This window comes from Cyprinodon variegatus, unplaced genomic scaffold (genome assembly GCF_000732505.1).
Source record: "Cyprinodon variegatus isolate N-32 unplaced genomic scaffold, C_variegatus-1.0 Scaffold41, whole genome shotgun sequence".
NCBI lineage: Eukaryota > Metazoa > Chordata > Actinopteri > Cyprinodontiformes > Cyprinodontidae > Cyprinodon > Cyprinodon variegatus.
In genome coordinates, this window is record NW_015150494.1 from 1,903,487 (window position 1) to 1,924,727 (window position 21,241).

Genomic DNA, 21,241 nt, shown 5'->3' on the forward strand with positions numbered 1-21,241 from the left:
GAAAGTGAGTACTTTTGCCATCTCTGTCCATTGGCAAAATGTCTCTTTTTACCTCCTCAATCCAAGAACAAATGCACTTATTTTAAGAAAAAAATTATTTATCTAGATTTTGATTTTTTTCCAGTGTATAAGAACAAAAAAAACCATTAAATTTCTTTAAGAGAAAATGCTGTAAAGGATGAAGTATTATTCAGACTGATTTAAACGTATGAAAAGGAGTAGCTCAACCCCCCCACGGTTCACTTGATTGTAACTGTTGACTAAAAAATTTAACCTGCGTCACTGTTCTGACAATACATTTTTTTTTTCAAACCCAGGGAAATTAATTTTTTTTTCAAACCCAGGGAAATTAATTTTTTTTCAAACCCAGGGAAATTGATTTGATATTATGAGGATATAAAAAGTACATATAATTAAAGGGATAAATTAATTTCTTATTGGCATGAAAACCCCAACTTTTTCAATCTCAACACAGGACATGCTTTCTCAACAGAATGACAGAAGCTAAGTATAAATCCAAAATAAATAACCTAAATATAGCACAACCTGGCTATATTTAAAGTTTTAAAGTTTGTTTAAATGAAAAATACAAAAATATGCAAACAACTCTTGTCTTTAATATCCAAAACACGACAAACTGCTTTTTGAATGTTGATTCAGCCTTTGAGTATCGATACTTTTCACAAACTTACTTGTTATTAACTATTAACTTATTTTCTCAAGAATTTGAGCCGTGATATCTTGAGATGAGGAGATAAGGAAATCACAATCATCACAAGAAAATAACATTAAGACACAACTTGCCTTCCTGCATGAAAACATACTGAGATGAAGAGACTCCTTGTAAAAAATAAGCTCAAAATAAACAAAACTATAATTTAGAAAAGATTTAAGGATAATGCTTTACAGAGAGACAATGTGACACTAAAACTTATCACAATAAAGATTCTTGAGACACATTATCTTCACATTATAACAGAAGGGATTTGTTAAGCTTTTAAAAAACAATTATGATCTAATTATCTAGAGATAATGAAATAACTATTTAATCATCCCTTTTGGGTGGTTGCTGCTCAAATTGAAGATTATTTCTTTCTCTGTCATCTCTGAAGGCCTCCAAGGATTACAGTCACCTAGAGCACCAACTGTGGATGTCGTTGTGTGCACTAACCGTGCCCGGTTCAAAGCTGGCGCTGATCAGCAGTAGGATCTCTGCCACCAGGATGGCGAAGGACAGGTTGGCGTGAATGTGGTAGCGCTGATTACGGATGGTACTGACAGACCTGTTCAGCACCAAAATAAACAGAAATACAGAAAAGCCAAAGTTACATGTTCATAATGATGAAATGGTGGCATTGTGATCCATTCCATAAATAAGTAGTGTTTAGCTGATCGTAAAAACAAAATAAAAATAAAGGAACATCACAGTCACTGCAGGTAATACTCACGAAAGAACAGCAAATGTAACCAGAGTGATGGCAAGGCAGAAGATGGAAATTGAACACCCAATATACCCAATGGTTGACAGCGCCATCTTGTGGCCAGTAGTGAGCTATATAGAGAGACAGATCACTGTCAGCACTGGACAAGTATCTATTTCAGCTGCATTAAATAAGCCATTAAGATCACTAAAAAACTCATTTTAAGAACTTCGTTAGTTTTGCTTTACATCAGAAAGAAATTAAGGACATCAAAAATAATCCCTCTCCTGCTGATAGATAATCTCTATGTGAATCCTCTTTTAATCTGTATGATCTTTTTTAAAAGTTAGAACAAGGGTGCAGAATTTTCGATACTTGTTCTTTTGATTAGTGTTCTTTAGCGGTTGTTTTTGTTTTGGCATCAGAATAGTATAAATGTAATGCATGTCTAAAAAAAAAATCCATAATCCAAGCAGCTTAGTGTGATTATGAAACAAGTCACCTTCCTGTGCATGTATATATCTATGGTGTTTGGCGTAGTGCTCTAATCTTGTTTTGGTGCTTGGGCTATTTTGAGGGTTTGGTTTTGATTCTCTATGAACTGTCTACACATGTGCCTTGTCATTAGGAGAGCAGAGGACGCTCTGCCTTCAAGCAAAAGGAAACGTGGGATGATCCCTTGCAGCTGAGGGATCAAGCTACCCACTAATTAGAGACCCACTGTGGGAAAGTATAGCATCAAATAGACTTCTGAATAGAAAACTGGCTCACTTCACTGCCTGCAATACGAAATCCACTTTCCAATTTAAGAAAAAAAAGCCATTGTGAACGCTAACCATACTCTCACTGCGTGCTCTGTTCTAAAAATGCATGCATTTATCCAAGTTATGAACTCAACGGGGCCTAAAATTATGCAAGACACAGTTTGGACAGTAATGATTGAGTCATAACTGGTTTCAGACACAACAGATCAACAGATAAAAGAAGTCTACAATTACTGTGGCGTTAAAGCACAAATAAAATGGTCACATACAGCGCCATCAGAATCAGAGTTCAGGAAAAATATGGAAACATTTTTATCATCTTTTCACTTTATTGCACATTTTAGACAGAAAATCGTGCATCATTTTAAAGTTAAGTAAAAAAATTTTTGTTTTTTTTTAAAAACAAACCTGAAGCATATGACATGCATTGATTTCAACACCAGGTGGGGAAATCTATTGACAGGGCAACCATTAGTCATGCACAATCTCAGCGGATTTTTGGATGACAAAGTCTGGATAAAGACTAACTGTCTATGTTAACCTGAAAACACTTTCTGTACAATGGAAGGGTTTGGCTAGCCTCGTGAGACCATCCTGATCTCGCGAGCTTTCAAGGTTTCACTTGCAGATCAGTCTGGCTACTTTCCGTTAAAGAAAATTTGGAGCCGTTCACCAAACGAACGTCCAATCAGCGTTGGCTTTGAGGCGGGTTGAGGTGTGACGAAACGAGAAGCGCGACAGTTCAGTCTAAAGAACATGGCGGCTTCAGCAGATGAAACTAGCGTTAGCGTGGCTATCGAGCAAGTTTTATCGGAATTACAGAGTATTTCTTCACTGAAAGAAGAGCAAAACACTGCTCTGGAGGCTTTTCTCAGAGGAAAAGATGTTTTTGCTCTTCTCCCGACTGGTTTCGGCAAGAGTTTGATCTATCAATTGGCTCCTCTTCGTCGTCGCTCTGTTAGTACGTCATATGCTTCGTTGATCTGATTGGTTTATTTGGCCCGTCTATCACCAACATAGGCCAATCAGCTAACCAGTATTTTCGCCCCTTCCCAAAATTACTTTAACGGAAGGTTTCCAGATGGATATGCGGAGCAAATCCAGCAAATCCATCTGGCGGTGTCAGGTTAGGGTTTGGCAGCATCATGTGTTGGAGACGCTTTTCTTCACCGGGGAAAGAAAGCTGGTCAGAGTTGATGGAAAGATGGGTGGAGCTGAATAAAGAGCAATATAAATAAAGGTAATTCACGGATCAAAAAGTTCAGACTAATCCACATGAAAATCTGTGGAACGATTTTAAATTGTTGCTCAGAGATACTCTTCATCCAGTCTGAGTAAAGCTTAGACTATGTTGCAAAGCCAAATAGAAATAGACCCAACAGTCTTGTATCTGTAATTGCAGCAAAAGGTGGTTCGTCAAAGTAACGACCTAGATTTGTTTATTACAAATGTCCTTCTAAACTATATTGAAAACCAGCTAATTGTTTTGTTGTTCCAACTGTCACATAAATCCCAATAAATATCATTAAGTTTTGTGGTTTTAATGTGACCAGAGTGAGGAACATCTAAGAGTTATGAATACTTTCACAAGTCCCCGTCGCCTGTTGTGGACAATAAACTGCAGTGGGGGCCTCCCTGTGGGTCTGATTACTATGTGGTAAACCAGCAAGAAAACCACTTAGACAAATCCAAATATATTCTCAACATAACTTATTTTCTCATGGATCCAGAGGATGTGGTGCCGTTTTAAATATGAGTGGACAGATGGTGATTACGGGTAAACTTGACCACATTCGACTCGTTGTTTTCACATAACTGCATGAAAACACAAGCAGACCACGCTTGTGGATATATTATATGGAGTTAATCGTTTGCGAAAAGACCATTTTGAAAGCCTTGTTTATTTTTTTTCTGTTTTCCAAAATACATGCAGGCAATATTTGTTCATTGACCTTTACTCCACTTCTCTAAACTGACTTCTAATGTGTTTTTAATTAACACCGAAGCTCAAGTGACCATGAATATTTCACTAAAACAAAGTAAAGAATTGAAAATGTTTTTCCTAGGTTGCTTTTCTATTGAAATGTTTATGTTTAGAAACAGACAGGTGTTCTTGATTAGATGCATTTCATAAATATATTAACTGAAATGTTCTCCTTGTGGCCAAACAGAAAAACTGCATCAAAAGGATTACAGCTTAGACTCTAAAGGTCATACTAATAAGATTTGATTACTAAGGAAACATATTTTTCTTTCCTAAAACATACAGTTAGTGTTGACATTTGCATATTCCCATTTGATCCATGTTTTTGAAGACCTACAAGAAATATGATCTAATCCTTTTTTTAAAGCTGCAACACTTCGAAGGCCCATCTGTGTTTTTTAGATCCACATGTGACGTCAACTTTCTAATTGTTGGTCATAACATTTTTTTTTTTATGAAATCCAGAAATTAAACTTTGAAAAAATTCTTAAATAAAATATTCTGTTAGAGCTTTGCAGTTTACTCACATTTTTTTTTAATAATTTCTCTTTTTTAATGTTTTAAATACTTTTCACATTTTATTTAAACTAACATTTTTTTTCCCCCAAGTTTTTGTTTTTCAGATTAGGTTTTACAAATTTTACTCTCTTGTGTTTTATAGATCACATTCGCTTCACTTCTATGGGCGGGTTTTCCTTCTGAGTGAGGAGGGACGAAGCATTTCTATTGGTCCAACTGATGTCACCAGCAACGCTTTTATTGGACAAGAGCGAGTGTGCTGGACTCTGTGGGCGGAACATATAGATTTCTCTTGTTTTATATATTTAGTTATGCAATTTATCCAGTGAAAAATTTTTTTATTCAGTTTGTTTCTCCTGCAAGGCTGAGAAAATGTCTGAGTGAGGGGTGCTTTTAGACAAAACATACTTATTCCCACAACAAGCCAAATTGTCTCTCAAGGTTTGTTAAAGTGTGTGTAATTTGTTTTGACTCTGACACAACCTTCTCAGTTTTTTCATCAGCATAAGTAAGGGAGACAAACTCTGTCTAGTCAGAACAGGGCTGATTACTGTGCTGTAAGGGCTGTTCGATAAACTCTCCTTTCTTTGCAAAGATAAAAAAATAAAGTGCCAACTGAGTGAAATTCATCGATCTCCGTTTATTTAACTAGGGTGAACAGTTGAATACTTTTTTCCCACTACAGATCTGTAAAATTCAACTTGAAAACAATGCAATTCGTAAAACTCAATCTAAAAAAAAAAAAAAAAAGAAAGAAAATATACCATCTGTAAAAACACCCCAATAGATTGGAAAAATATAATTAGAATAATACAATGTGATTTATTTTTTGTTGTTGTTGAGAAAACAGCAAAGTTATTATCAAAACCTGTATTTGATTTAAAAAAAAAATGTCAAAGCTTCAGTTTGGAATTTACAAAAGATTTTCTCTGCTTACAAAAATAATGGAACCAAAATTCACCCCATAATTAAGAGAGCAACAAATAAAACATACCTCCAAGGGCACGACTTGCATGAGCATGGCGAAATTGGTGAGATGGTTGCACATACACACAGAGTATGACATGTTTCCATCTGAGCGGAAACAGCCTTCATTGGACCATACCCCCTCATCAGCACTGAAAAACAAAAAACTGTTTATTTACATAGTAAATAGATTCAGCATAAAGATTAAAATACTAAAGATAAACTGGCAGACCAAGCTGGGCTATTTTCGGCAGACCTGGCAGGGTTCACTCAATCTAATCCTGTGTGGGAGGCACACATGCTGTACTTTGCTGACTCTTTCGGGATAATTTAATAATTCACATTTTTCATGAGCTTCAGGGCGAAGGGGAGCGAGAGGAGGAAGTCTTTCAATCCAACTAAATCAGACTCCCGTTTACAATGATTTATGCACTTTGAACAGTTTTTTTGGATGCAATTTTTACATCACCATATCTCTGCAGAGGACTGTTGCTTAATTTAAAACTGAGCAGCAACACATGAATCAGTGGGTGTTTTTTTGTTTGAATAAGTAAAAAGGAAGTAGACTTTTTCCACATCTATAATCTTGTTTTATTTTTATCATTTCTAACTTTGCAGACTAAACAAGTAACATTAGAAAAGTAAGAACTGAGCTTTATATCTAAAAGTGAGATTCTAAAAGTGTTGAAGCAATGGACTCTGACCCACCTGTAATCCAGAAAGGCACAGTAGAGGAAGACTTTATTACTTTGATTTAGCATTTGCTCTTCTTGTTCTTTAGTCTGAAAAAAAAAAATGGTGAGATAAAATGAGTATTTTACAATTTTTAGAATCAGAAAGGTAACTATAAAACAACTGAGAAAAATGATAGTGACACAGGTTCCAAAATGTTAAAAGATCAATTGTGCAAAGGGGATACTGAATGGTAATTATTTAAAAGAAGAGAAGCCAGGAGGCTGCCTTTAAAAAAATAAATAAATAAAGGAAGGTTTTCTTTACTTGAGTACAGCTACAGTAAGAGAAGACATACAGTACTAACTAATAATCCAAACATTTAAGCTGAATAAAAATCACTCCATCCCTCAAGAATCTTATTTGATTTAAAATACTTTTTCCATGTCACTTCTTGTTATGAGATTTGGAATCTCCAGAGACAGTGAGCTAATGGCTGCAGCACAAGAATGCAGTAATTGGGGCTTGGCCCAGGTTTCGGGTCAAACCACTACCCTCCTCAATCTGTAATCTGAGAAAGAAAACAACACTTATAACGACTGGAAAAGTGAATACGGAGAAACTGCAAAAGTCTTCTTATTTCATATACTCCAGCTTTCTAAATCTGGATGAGACGGACTCCATCTGCTGCCGATCTTACTTTAAAACGTGACAGTGCGTCTGCCTGGTTCCTGGCCTCTGGCCTGGCCATTAACATTAAAAAGCATACCACAATACCTTCACTTCACTTTGTAATCAAACTGCTGCTCCTATTCTGTCTGATTTTCACATGCAACTCTTTAGTCATCACATGCTGGGACACTTGAGATGAAAATAATGGACAGTGATTAATGCAGCCCTCGAGCATTTAGGACCAAAGTTGAGAGAGTATTCCCCCACCCCCCCAAACTAATCACAGATTGCTGGCATATTTCAAGAAAGTTCAAGTATGATGAAAAAAATCAAGGGGAGACAAAACGCAGCTGGCAGATTGTAAGCGTTTCATCGTGGTGTCAAATGTGCTCTTACTAAAACTTTAAGGTTTCTTTCCAAGGAAAGGAACCTATTTTACCGCAAATACTATTAAAAGGATTTCTCTCAGTCCCAGATATGGTAAAGGACACCACACTGGAATAACGATCTAAAAATAAGAAATTAATTTCTTAAATTAGGTATATTTATTCTTAATTTGAGTCGGTAAATGAGATAGTTTGCAAATGGAATTAGAATTTTTACTCTTAAAATAAGACAATTACACAACATGCACTTGAAATAAGACAATGCAATTGTGTTTTCTTATTTTAAATGTAAATTGTCTTGTTCTATTGGCAAAATGTCTCTTTTACCTCCTCAATCCAATAACAAATGCACTTTTTAAAGAAAAAATGACTTATCTAGATTTTGATTTTTTCCAGTGCACGTTACATATCCATGGGCAAACAGACCATCACACATTTCCCCTTTAAACAACTGCAGGCGGTAAACCTAAGCTCACTCTTTCCACTCGACATCTGAGCTGGGTTCAGTAACCTGATTGTCACTTTGGTGCGTCTTGACTCACTTATTTTCGTTTAAGATGCTCCTCAGACCCTCAAACCCCCTTGAGCACTAAGGCCTTAAAAATTTACCAGGAAAAGCTGAAGCTGGGGGTTCATGTCTTTATTAAGAACAGAAGGCCAAGAAACACCGCCCAGGAAATCAAGCGGATCCTTGTAAGAGGAGCGGGACAGAGAGGATAAAGAGAGAGCGGGAGCTTGCAACAGCAGAGTGACAGGCTGATAAAGGAGAACAATCTAAGGGACAGGGGAGGATAAATCATTGTCAGAGTGCCTCTGGTGCTTCTGTGCTGCTGTGTGGTATTTGGCAGGCCGTGAAACTGAGCGTCAGTAGTTGGACTTTTACTGACTGACTGTGTTTTGCAGCATTGAATGAAAATTGGGGAAAAATCTCTGATTTTTTTTGACAGGCGTTCTCCAAGAAAAAGGATCCCTAGCTTTTCTCTTATTATTATTGTCCCACTACAACCACACAGTTAAGGGGTGACTTTTTTGGACATATCACCAAAAATTGGCATTTCATTTTTAAAGTGAAAGAAAAAGATTGAACTTGTGGATCTGTGCAACTATTACCTTGAGAAGTGACCAATGACGACCATGAAGACCAACAAACAAATCAGCAGAGGTGGAAAGAGTACTTAAATATTGTAATTGAGTAAAAGTATCTTTACTTTGCCTAAATTTTACTCAGAGTAAAAGTAAAATTACCCATCTCATTTTCAAATTTACTCAAGTAAAAGTACAAAGTTACTTTGAGTTATTTAATGCAAAAAAGGATGAGTCATGAATCGAATTGACCACAAGGTGTTTTAATCAATTTCAGGGCGTATTTCAGTGGACATCCACACTTGCAAAAGATCAGCTGGGCTAAAGAACATACTTCCTCACAGCACAAGGACAGTCAGAACCTGTACCATAAAGTGCAAATAATTTTCAATCCTATTGTCCAACAGACAACACCGTGATAGGAATAAAGAAATTTAAACTACGTTTTAAAGTTTTCAAAATGCACACAAAATTAAATGCCCAAAAGATACCAGAAATCAAACTAAAACACAACAGTATCCCACTGTTATTAACAAGCTCCTCATTTAATGATTTTAACTGACACTTGTTTTACTTTAATAGTGATTTTTAACTGTCACTTATTTTTACATCAATTGTTTATATGTTTGAATTGTGTAAATAAAGTGCTGTTAAAAGTCAAGTTTTCTTCTATTTTTTTAATGGCGATTAAGTGTCGGTTCCGTGACACGGGTTTAAATTTCCGGCAATATATAATTTCATCATATATGTATATTTTTTTTACTCAGTAACGTGAGGGGGTTTTAAATGTAGCGAAGTAAAACTACTAAGGTTAAAATTTACTCGAGTAAAAGTAAAAATTACATATTTCAAAAACTACTCAGCAAAATTAAAAATTACTCATAAAAAGTACTCAATTACAGTAACTTGAGTAAATGTAATTCGTTTCTTTCCACCCCTGCAAATCAGAAAGGTGGAGGATGGAGTTGAGACGTTTAAACCAGGTTGGATTTTAAAACAATATTCCAAGTTTTTAAAATCTCACAGAACTCAGTTTCATCCATCTTCTTAAAGGCGAGAGGACGATTTGAAACCTACTCAAAAATGGCTGTCCACCTAAACAGCCATGTTGGGTGAGCATTAATTAGAAAGCAGCCAATAGACTTATATTTGCTCAGGGGAAGCAGCAAAGATCCAGAGCTCAGATCTCACATTATCACAAGAAAGCCATAAGATATACTAAAAAAAATACATTAAAATTAAAACTTTTTTTTTATTTACATGTATGGAAACCTCTAGAATGATATTCATTGTGTTGCTTGTGACAGTGTAATGACAATAAAGTTCTATTCTATTCTATTCTATTCTATTCTATTCTATTCTATTCTATTCTATTCTATTCTATTCTATTCTATTCTATAGTAATATTCTCTTGGTGGGACTTGGTTGTCGCAGCGTTATTCTGCGTTATTCTGCGGGAATGCCTTTCAGACAAGGAGGCTGGGCACAGACTTTACTACTGATCAAATGAGGCCTGATACATATATTAGTTTTTGTCCATTGTCAAGTGTATGATGTGTTTTATTCATACTTTTAATTGCATCCTTTGTTTTTGTTGTTTTGGGCATACACTTTTTTCTGATTTAACTGTTAAACTGTTCCCAACACAATATAGAATTTAGCCTGGATTATTCACATGCGGGGCTGCTCAGTGGAACAGTGGGTAGCACTGCTGCCTTGCAACAAGAGGGATCCAGGTTCAATTCCTGGTTGAGGTCTTTCTACATGGAGTTTGCATGTTCTCTCTGAGGATCCATGGGTTCCCTCCAGGTACTCTGGCTTCCTCCCACAGTACAAAAACATGACAGTTTAATTGGCTTCTCTTAATTGTCCCTAGTGGTTACTTGTCTCTAAGTGTTGCCCTGCGATGGACTGGTGACCTGTCCAGGGTGTANCCATTGTCAAGTGTATGATGTGTTTTATTCACACTTTTAATTGCATCCTTTGTTTTTGTTGTTTTGGGCATACACTTTTTTCTGATTTAACATTTAGCTAGACTTCTAAGATGAAAACTGTTCCCAACACAATACAGAATTTAGCCTAGATTATTCACGTGCCGGACTGCTCAGTGGAACAGTGGGTAGCACTGCTGCCTTGCAGCAAGAAGGTTCCAGGTTCAATTCCCAGCTGAGGTCCTTCTACATGGAGTTTGCATGTTCTCTCTAAGGATGCATGGGTTCTCTCCAGATGCTCTGGCTTCCTTCCACAGTACAAAAACATTACTGTTAGTTTAATTGTCCTTAGTGGTTGTTTGTCTCTAAGTGTTGCCCTGCGATGTACTGGTTTTTACCCTGCCTCTCTCTTATAAACAGCTGGAGATACCCACCCCGCATGACAGAAAATGGATGGATGTCATGTTTTCTGAGTCTTTTAGTTTTTTCTTTAATTTTATTGTGATTATTTGTGTTTTGTTTACCCTCTTCAGGTTATCCTTTCTGTTTGATATTTTTCCTGGTTAGGTTTTACTTAAAGGTTTACATGTTTTGGTCTTGCCTTAGCCTGTTATTAGTTTTGTAATTTTGTTCTGCTGTATTAGTTGAATTTTTCATGTTCATATTAGTTGTATTATAGTAGTTTTTCATACCCGCTAGTTTGTTCTGTAGTCCTTTTTCTCTAGATTTAGTTTCTTTCCTGTCAGGTTTTATTTGGCAGATCATTCCGGCAGTTTTGCTTTAGTTTAATTCTGGTTTTGTGGTTTTCTTTTTGTGTAATTAGTCCGATAACATTCAGCTGCTCTCATGCCTGCCTTTCCTTGCCAGCTAATCATGTAATTAAGCTCACCTGGTTATCAGCTTATTTTGCTCATGTCCATTACCACATATATTCCTGTCAGTTTGTTTTCTTCCTTCTCTGGTGAATAATGTTCCTGTGCCTTGCTTTTCTGAACAGCCCACGCCATTGCCTGCTTTGTAACCCTTTTTTGGATGTGAGCTTAAATTGAATCAATCTTCTTCACATTTATCGTTCTGCCTCAGCCTGCCTGTCTGCCTATGGGCCCATCAAGATCAAAAGTTGTTGACACTTAGAGGAAAGCTGACCCTAATTTCATAATTTTTCACCATATATAGTTGATTTGTTAGCTAATTAATTTATTCATTTAAGTGTAAGGAAGATGTTTGGAGCTAAATTATAGTCTTAGACTTAGACTCAACTTTATTTATCCCTTAGGATTACTCCTTTAGGGAAATTCTGGTTCCAGTAGCTTATATAGAGTACAAAAGAGTTAAAGCAAGACGCCATTAAAGTCTTATTTAATTGTCAAATCATTCTGGCTTAAAAATGTATATAAATATACTCTTTATTAGACTATATTGTCCCAAAAGTTAGAACATTTATATTTATAAAAAAAAAAACTTGAAATCTATGTTTTTTTTCCATCATCTTATGCAGGCCAGTTACTTACATGTCAGCCTGAACACCTAAATTCCGCCAATCATATATCAACGGTCATCTCATCTGTTAATCAAATTTTTTCAGTCATAGCATTTTGATTCATACGTCGCAACTAATATACGCAATGGTTGAAATAAGAATCATTTACTGTACCATTGAGTTCCGTCCCAGTGTTCACGGGGATGGACGTCTGTGTCTTCAGCAGGCGTAGAGCTAACTCATCCATGACCTCTAACACAAAACTCTCCTCCTCTTGCATGTTTCCGCTGTCCATAGCGTTCCTTCACAGCGTTGTTTTTAAGTCACCAATTTAGTGCTACTTGGTCCCAATGGAATTTCCCATTGGAAACCTACTAGCACTAAGTTGCTAACTGTTTAGCAAGATGCTTCAGAGACAATGGCCACAACCAAACTTGTTTGCGAACATTCCACCACAACAATCCAGCCTCCTTGTTAAATGGCCAATCACATTCACTTTATTCACTCATGTAAAGTCGTGCACCACTAGGGAGAATTTGGAAATGCAACAGTTGGAACAGCCGCTTTCCTACGACTTTAAAGATAAAAATACGACAGATGAAATAAAAAGAGTGTATATAGTACCAAAAAAAGCGTAAAAAAAGAAAAAGGTTGTAATGTCCTGGAATATCTTTCCTTTAGATATAAAAATATCTGCACAGTAGTGATTGGGTTATTGCATTGCCGAAATGTACTGACCATATAAATAAGTAAAAACAATACTTGGCAAAATTATTGGCATGTGTTATTGCACAGTGAGAGAGAAGAATATTGCAAGTGAGTTACAATAGCTAATATTTTGCATAATATGTCCAAGGAGGGGGGTTGCAGACCCTTGTCTTAAAAGCAGTCCTTGATAGAGAATAGAGACTTGAGTAATGGTTCCACTTTGACAATAAACATACAGCTAGAGATATAAGAGTCTCAGTCAATGCCTAGACCTAACCCTAACAAAACAAAAATCTGGACCAGACATGAAAAAATCTCTGATTTTTCTGAGCTAGAAGATAGTTTTGCATAGGAGATTCTACAAACATTTCATTGATAGAGTCGCAAAGAGACTTGGAGTTGAAAGTGTAGTCAGAGGTATTTCCAAGTTTGAAGATGTTTCATTTCCCATCCAGGAAGCATTTGAAATTTAAAATGTCAGAAATAGCATTGACTTCGAGGCTTTATACAATACAGTAGCTCAACCAAGCCTTGTTTTGGCATAGAAATTGAAACGGATGAACGGGTCCGCCCCTTTGGAATGGGGGTCGTTTGGCTTCTTTGTTAGCCTGTAATACCCCATACCTGTCTATGGGAAGCGAAATGTCTTCAAACTTGGAAACAATGTCCAGTAGACTGTTTTTAACTTTATTAACAACTATGACCTGGATGACTGAGAATCTTAACCCGTATATAGTCAGAGGTGGTTCTAGAAAGCACCTCTGAAATATCTTTAAGAAAAACCTGCATCCTTTTGTATATTCTACTTCACATATATTCATCCCTTTGCGTTAGTGTAAGTTTATCACACAAAAAAAACAATAAGGTTTGTGTTTGGAAAAGCTGTCAATAAGTAGGAGTATGAAACATTTCAAAGGCTTTGTATTTTGTAAAGTTCCAAACTATTCCTAGAACTATTAGAAAAATTGTGTGTGGCAAAAAGTAGGTATGTAAAAAAGGAAGCAAGCTAAAGAAAAAGGAGTTGACGAAAATCTTCCACGATGCTCCGCTTTCATCAGTCTTTAAAACTGAAACTCTGACATCAATTGAAATAACAGCTAGAAGTTCAGTGCAAGGCGCGGGAGTTAAATTTGGAACAAATGGCTGCAGAGACCACTGAGTCCTAAATGCCAGCTGAAACAGCTGCTCATCGTTCCAAATACAGTAACCCATGATGCAACACTGCTGGAACCGCTGTCATCTTTTTGAAATGGGAGGATTGATGTAGATGTCGATGGCCTTTGCTTAAACATCTGCTTTTGTCAAGTGTTTGCTTTGACTTCAACTACAGATACACATTCCATTACTTAACAAGCAAATTATTAAACAAGACATATCGTCCTGAAGCACAGCCTATAGATATCTTTTTTTCAGTCCCACCAAGTCATGAGATTCTGAAGCAACAAAACTGAGAAACTAACGAATTACTCAGAACCTAAATTGAGGTAGATTGAATCTTATGATTTTATAACATTATATGTCTTATTTTGACTTAATGTCCATTATTTGGTTGCCTTCATTTGATAAAGAAGAAATCTAAGTTGTTCGTAAATAAGTAAAACAGTCAATCTAGTTTGTGAATTGTGGTGTATGACGTTTCTTTAGTGGTTTTCTTGCCCTGACTTCTAAAATAAACACTTGATGCCTGTATTTATATTTACATATGTGTTAAAAACGGTCCTTTTTGCCTTTAGTAGTTGCCAAATTGAGATTCCAATAAAGAATTTTAACAACAGTTATAACGCTCAGTAATGACAATCAATGTCAGGGACCAGTCTTACCAGAAACAAATGTTTGGCAAAGGTTCTTAGGTCCACACTAAATTTGTAATAACTGACATTAGAGGAATACATAGGCTATCTTAGCTGTTTGTGTAATACAAACGGTTTGATGCATATTTGCAACAGTAGGCATCCAGGGGTTAAAACTGGAAAAATGCAAAATGGTAAGAACTCAAGTCAGGACCAATTTAATGACATATACTCCAGGATTAGTCTAACACAGCAGCAGATATTCATCTGTGACCAATAAATATAAATACTTTTTTAAATTAAGAATGCAATACTAATTCCATCTTTCTTTTTGCTTGAGATGAAAATTTAAGTTTTGATTACAAGCTTTTTCATTGTCATGGATGATTTCTATTTCCAACCTGCACGGGTAAAACAATACCAAGCCACACGACGAGACAGGCATACGATAATCTAGAATCAGTAGAGTCTTAAAAAAGTTTTGTATTGAGCTAAATTTAAAAGGAAGAAAAACTGGATAAATATACAACAGACTCAGTGGTGAAGTGAAAAAGAGAAACCATCTAATTTTCCGTGAAACACTCCAAATATTTTCAGTGAAACAGAGCCAAGGTGTAATTTACACTCGTTCCATTTGGTATAGATTTGACTTTGTAATGCAGGCAACACAACATAAATAACTCCTTCATTTGAATGGTGAGAAGTGAAAAGGAGGTGGGAATTTAACCAGGGTTTCCCATCAGAGACCATATGGGGACAAATTAAAATTGATAAAAATCACTCCTTTGGATATTAGTAAAGAGAAGGGAAACCTTTATAGCGGTACATCTGGAGAGGGAAGAAAAGTGTTAAATCGTTTAAAACCTAAAATAACTAATTGAGCCATCTTACGCCACAGCATCATCAAACCTGTGACTGATTGAGAACAGAACCAACCAAGCTTTTCAGCAGTGGTGGCCCTTAAGCTGATCCAGACACAGCGAGCAAAGTAACAGCCCGAATCCATCCATCATAACACTACGGCCGCTCGAATGAGATCATGGCGTCAGGGGACGTGTGAAAAGGCATGCAGCTGTGGTCTCTGCTCACTCTCTTTGGTGGACAACAAAAACAAGGAGATGTGTCGAATCATGTGGGGTGTGAAGAAAACAGAGGACAATTAAGCAACTCCAGAAGGGACAGAGTGGGTGGTGGGTGTTCACAGAAAAGCATAAAAAAAACAACAACACTTTTTGACATTGTTGAGATAACTAAGAAAACAAATGGGTATGCTGTGGTCTGGATGCATCAGCTCATGTATTTAAATCCCGGAGTGTTTCTTTTCTCTGGCGCTTCTCCCAGGAATAACATACTCACGTTTGGAAGATCAAGGCCTTCCCCATTAAGCTTAACAGTAGGAGATTAACATGGGCTGAATAAGGTAAATATTTATGATCTTCAGGCTAAAATCTTAGCACGTACATTGGCATACTAGATTAGATCTCAAATGTTCTCACAATCATCATAGCAACATTAAAGACAACGTGTTTGTAAAGTTCTCAAACTGAGATTGAATTAATCAGTAAAATCAGAGAAACCCAAGGCATTTACTAGGAAAAACAAACAACCTTCATATTTGACCCAACTACACAAATAGTTCTTTTGGATTTTTAATTGAGAAGATCAAAAATTGGCAAAAGATAAAAAAAAAAAAAAAAAAGTTAAGTATAGTTAAGTTTCAGATTCTTTGAATGAACTGAATCAAGAATTATTACATTAAAATGATTGGTTTAAAAGATTTAATCACTGAATCTCTCTGTTTATGCAACTGAAGTTTTGGTTTTTAAGTTAAAATGTGCTGTTTTGCTGACTGCATTTTCTGCTCCTTTACATTTATAATAGGGAATAAATGAACTACAAAATAATTAAAATGTAAAAATAAGTGCATTTTGTCTTGAACTGTGTAGGCAAGTGAGACACTCTGCCAATGGAACAAGACAATTTACATTTTAAGAAAGAAAAAACAATTCCATTGTCTTATTTCAAGTAAATATCATCTAATTATCTTATTCTAAGAGTAAAAATACTGATTCCATTGGCAGATCATTGTATTTAACTGCTCATATTAAGGGTAAATACACATTTTTACTTATTTGTAGATTGTTTTTGCAGTGCATGGCTTTAGCAAGATCAACTTTGCAAATCAAAAACTATTACAGATTTTAAGCAGGTAATAAATATCAGATTGAATTAAAGAATCAGTTAATGATAGTGATTTCATTCACTTTGTTCACACCAATATTTTATTCATTTCAATGTCACGTTATGTTAGGACTCCAGTCTGTGTGGTCTGTGTGTTTGTCTTCCTTCCTCCACCTGGTGGCGCCTGGTTCTGATTCTCCTCCGCATACACCTGCAAGGAGTTAACTCGTTAACGCAGTGTTCTTAAGCTGCTGACTGCCACTAGCTCAACGCCAGAGTGTTTGCCAGTTTTGGGAAGTCATCCTGCAAACTGGATTTTTCGGACCTTCTCTCCCTGGAAGGATCAACTGCGCTTCAAACTGAGCTGAGGAAACAAACTGGAGGTTTGGATCCACTTTTCCCCGAGGAAAGGTTTGAGCTTCACACTGAGCATGGGATTTATCTGCACAACAGTCCGTTCAAGTACCGCAGGAAATCTGAGTGGCAGTCAGTCTTTCTCCGTTCATCTTCAAGCAACCGCCCTCCACTGTATGAGACAAACACCGGAACACATTCCTCACCTACTGGAGTCTAAGAGTCAACCTAATCTCTGGAAACGTCAGTCTGCCAACCTTTTCTCCTCTTCAAGTTCGAGAATCAATTCTCCCACTGAACCTGAACTAACCGCAGTGTCTTCCCCTCACCTTTCAGTTCCGGTTGAGCAGTGTTCAGAGGTTACATATCCAATAGTTTCACATTTAAATATCAGTATTAACGACCAAGCTGAAAAAAGTGCAATAAAATGAAAACATAAATTATTAAATTTCTTATTTATTCAATTAAGCATCAAGATTGCTGTGTGAATATAGCCTTCAAGTTGACATGCAGGTTGAAATTACAGAAAACTCCTTTGTTGTGTACCAATGGTGTCCGGATCTTTTTCTCTAACATTTAAGTGTTTCTGCAAACATAACAGAGAAAGTTTTCAATTATTATTTTATTAGAGCTCCACATAAACTTGTTTTATATTTAATCACATCTTATCTTTAAGGCAGATCTCCCCCTCGAAAAACAGCATCAGAGTTGTGATGCAAAGGGGTTTTTTGAAGAAGGGGCTGTTGAATAAACTCTTTAAATTCTTCTGGCAAGAGAGGAATGGCAATCACCAGACCCCCATCTGTGATTGATCAGTGTTGGCTCACACAGCTTGTACTTCTCTGTGGGTGTTGGATGGGTGTGGTTGAGGGAGAGCAAAGGGTAGGAGAGTGCTTGCCCACAAGGTTTAAGTTAGGCGTGTTCTGGAAGCTATAAAAAGACTAACAAAGAAAGGCGCATGCATTATTTTCACAGAGAGTTGATACCAACAGCTTAAGTAGATAAACTAGCTGTGGGTTTCAGATCAGCTAAACAGTCTTTCTTTGTTTATGTCAGTTACGAGACACTCAAGCTATTGTTCAGCCATCTATGTTTAAAAGAGACATTTTTCTAAATACAACCCATCTTCCTGTTCTGTAGCAACATTTTCTCCTGCCTATTATATCATGCTTTTTATGTCAAAAATTGTGACAACATTAAAGCTAGTCTTTTTGGAATCCTCAATATCATATCTAATTAAGCTCAACGTTGCAGATAAGTAAGTGAAATCAGTAAATTAAGTTGTTTTTTTTTTACATTTTGGGCAAATTCCCATAAGAGGAAGAGTTATTAAGTAGCTCAGCACTAAAAATGGTAAAATTGTAAAATTTGAGCAACCATATAGTCTGTCAAAGTTGTTAAAAGCATCTAGTTTTGTACTACGACTTTACATACTTTTTCGCCAGTGGCTCATTACTTATCATTTTTAGTTTCCATGTTCCACTACTTGTTTTTGCTCTATTTGTTGGTCATTTTTTTTAGTAATAACCACAACAAGATCATGGAATATATAATAATATAATCTATTGTACTTCTGTAAATGGTTGCACTGCAAGAAAAGAATTTCTGCAAGCGATTAATAAAGTAATTCTGATTCTCATTCTGATGCAACCGAAAGTACAATATTTGGCATATTTGCAATGAGTAAATAAATAGCCAATCGAGCAATATAATTCTCAGCAAAATGGTTAAAAAGAAAGTCCAAGATCAAGTGTGAAAAATTGCTAATAGAAATATCAAATGCCACGAGGGAAAACACATGAGTAGAATACAATACAAATGTTGCCATTCAACATTAGTGAAATAATGGTTGCATAATCAAGTATTGTCAATAGATGGCGATGGTGTACAACAATGTCAACATCATATCTGGTGCAAAAATACTTTTGTGGCCCAAAATGGGCTAAGTAGTCAGAACAAATAGTTGATGTGGATTGCTTTTTATTTTAACAAGAACATTGAACTATTTATAGGAATAGTACATTACTACAGCTTTTATAATGCCAGGTTTTTGCAATTTGTGTAAAATTACACAAAAAAATAAAAATAAAATCATTTCAAAACTGTGAAAAATAAGAAAAGCGTTTTGGAATACCTTATTGCAAAAGTGTGCACATAATTAAACAAAGAACCTTCTGATTTAATTTAAGCTTTACTTTTCTGTTTATAAGTCAGCCAGAATCTTACATCGTATGCTGACAATATTTGCTCATTTTAACTTGCAAAAGTTTTCTAGATCTCTCAGACTGTAAGCACGTATCTTATCCAAAGACAGAACAGGTTTGGTTTTAAATTCTGGTTTAGCCATTCTTTATGCATATTTTCTCCCCTCTGAAGTTATGTGTATTTGTGATTCTTATGGATTTGAGTGAATAATTTCGCCTTACTGCAATGCTTAAAAACCAACCTGTTCTTGTGGACGCACTGTATATACTTATTCTTGTTTTACCATGTGACCCAATATAATGACTAAATTTCTTTACTATGAGATGAATAAAATCAATCAATCAATCAATCAATCAATCAATCAATCAATCAATCAATCAATCAATCAATCAATCAATCAATATTGTGACATTGATCCAACCAACAGTAATGCTCACGGTTGTCCATATAGATAGCTGAACTATATGTCAAACTGATCAGATCTAGTATTTCAGATGCTGGTTATTAATTAAGCTAATTAAAAAGGTTGCGTAAGCAAAGCGGATGTTGAATTTTTTTCCTGACAAAATTGGTATTTTATTTTAAGATTTTAATTTGACTGTGACAGATAAAAATAACCACAGTACTGAGCCAGCTGTTAACTAAATGAGTCAGAACCAGTGATGCATGCACTGAAGAAAAAGACAAAACATGATTTCAGAGGCGTCAATTAACAAAGTACAAATACTTTGTTACCTTAATTACGTAGAGATTTTGGCTATCAATACTTTACTGGAGTAATTATTTTTTTAAGGCACTGTATATATATATTTTTGCAATTATCTCTACTTTCTACTCCTTCCATTTTAAAAATAGACTTATTAGTTAATGAGTATTTTTCTATTTTTCATTAGTTGATAAAGCTAATTTTTGCTCTGGCCTGTTGGTATTTAAAAAAAGATAAAAATCATCAGAATAATTTTTGTAGTTGGCCACATACCAAATGAAATAGTTTTTCAAGATGATGGAAAGTTAAAGTTTAATACTGTTACCATTAGTTCTAAAACTAAGAAAAGTATAAGGGCATTTTTGGACAAAATTGCAAAAAGATTTCCTTTTAATGGGTAGTGCAGTAAAGCTTCTGTCCCTAACGTTTTTTCCTGCATTACCTTTACTTTTATACTTTAAGTAGCTTTAAAAAAAATGGTACTTTTATATTTTTACTTGAGTAAAAAGCTTAAGTTCTTACTTTAACTTCTACAAAAGTGTTTTAAACAGTAGGATTTCTACTTCTACTTGAGTAATACTTATAAATACTTTTGACACCTCTGCATGATTGTATGTCTTTATGTGTGTCTGTTAATGTTTACCTATAAATGGCAATGCCTCACAACCCTGCTTTTCTTTGCACTGCTCAAGGTTTACCAAAGCAAACTACTATTAATCGGCAGAAATAAATCAGGGATGGAGACAGACTCCAGTCAGCAGCACAGATAATGCAGTGAGAAAGCATTCTGGAATCCAGCGGTCTTGATAACACCTTGTCGGATCTGCTCTGTGGCATATTAGATGCCACAGTCAACAGACTCCCAGTTCCGACTGAGTCAGCCCCTGAGTTGCTCAGCCGAGCTTTTCTTTGAGTCAAAAGAGCATTAATCAAGAGAGCGGGGTCGCTCCGACATCAACCTCATGGCTTTGACCTCAGCTTGACTGAGTACCTGTCATGACGTTACGTTATTTAAAGGCTGGTGATCCCATCAATCTAGCTTACACGCACATACACACACACATATATAAAGTAGATAAATAAATACAAAAATATATATGTGTTTATTATCAAAGCAAATGTCAGATCAAACAGGGAAGTCTGGATATGTTGCATGAGTGGGCTGTTTTTACTGCAGACAGCACGCAAGTCTTGTAACTATGGCAGCATGGAAAGACTAATAAAGGAGTTACATTTCTATTCAGACCTCTACAACTTGTAATTACCTTGCTGAGTAATGAGGAAAGTCAGCTTGAGAGAAAATATAGTAAAAAAGAATGTGTCTAGGATGACAATTTAGAAGTCAGGCTAAGCCATGCTCCTCTGTATTTAGAAATGTATATATATATATATATATATATATATATATATATATATATA

At 35.8% G+C, this 21,241-nt stretch overlaps 1 protein-coding gene across 2 annotated transcripts in view; it reads right to left on the reverse strand.

The window, feature by feature from the left end:
- Positions 1–21,241, reverse strand: part of adgrd1 (adhesion G protein-coupled receptor D1) — a 63,032-nt gene that overhangs the window by 9,873 nt on the left and 31,918 nt on the right. For both annotated transcript variants that reach the window (XM_015370125.1, XM_015370124.1), the window contains 4 exons: positions 6,363–6,436; positions 5,683–5,806; positions 1,449–1,552; positions 1,172–1,283 (listed from right to left, as the gene is read on the reverse strand). In XM_015370125.1, the coding sequence (XP_015225611.1) occupies positions 1,172–1,283; positions 1,449–1,552; positions 5,683–5,806; positions 6,363–6,436 (414 nt within the window). The remainder of the gene's footprint in view (positions 1–1,171; positions 1,284–1,448; positions 1,553–5,682; positions 5,807–6,362; positions 6,437–21,241) is intronic.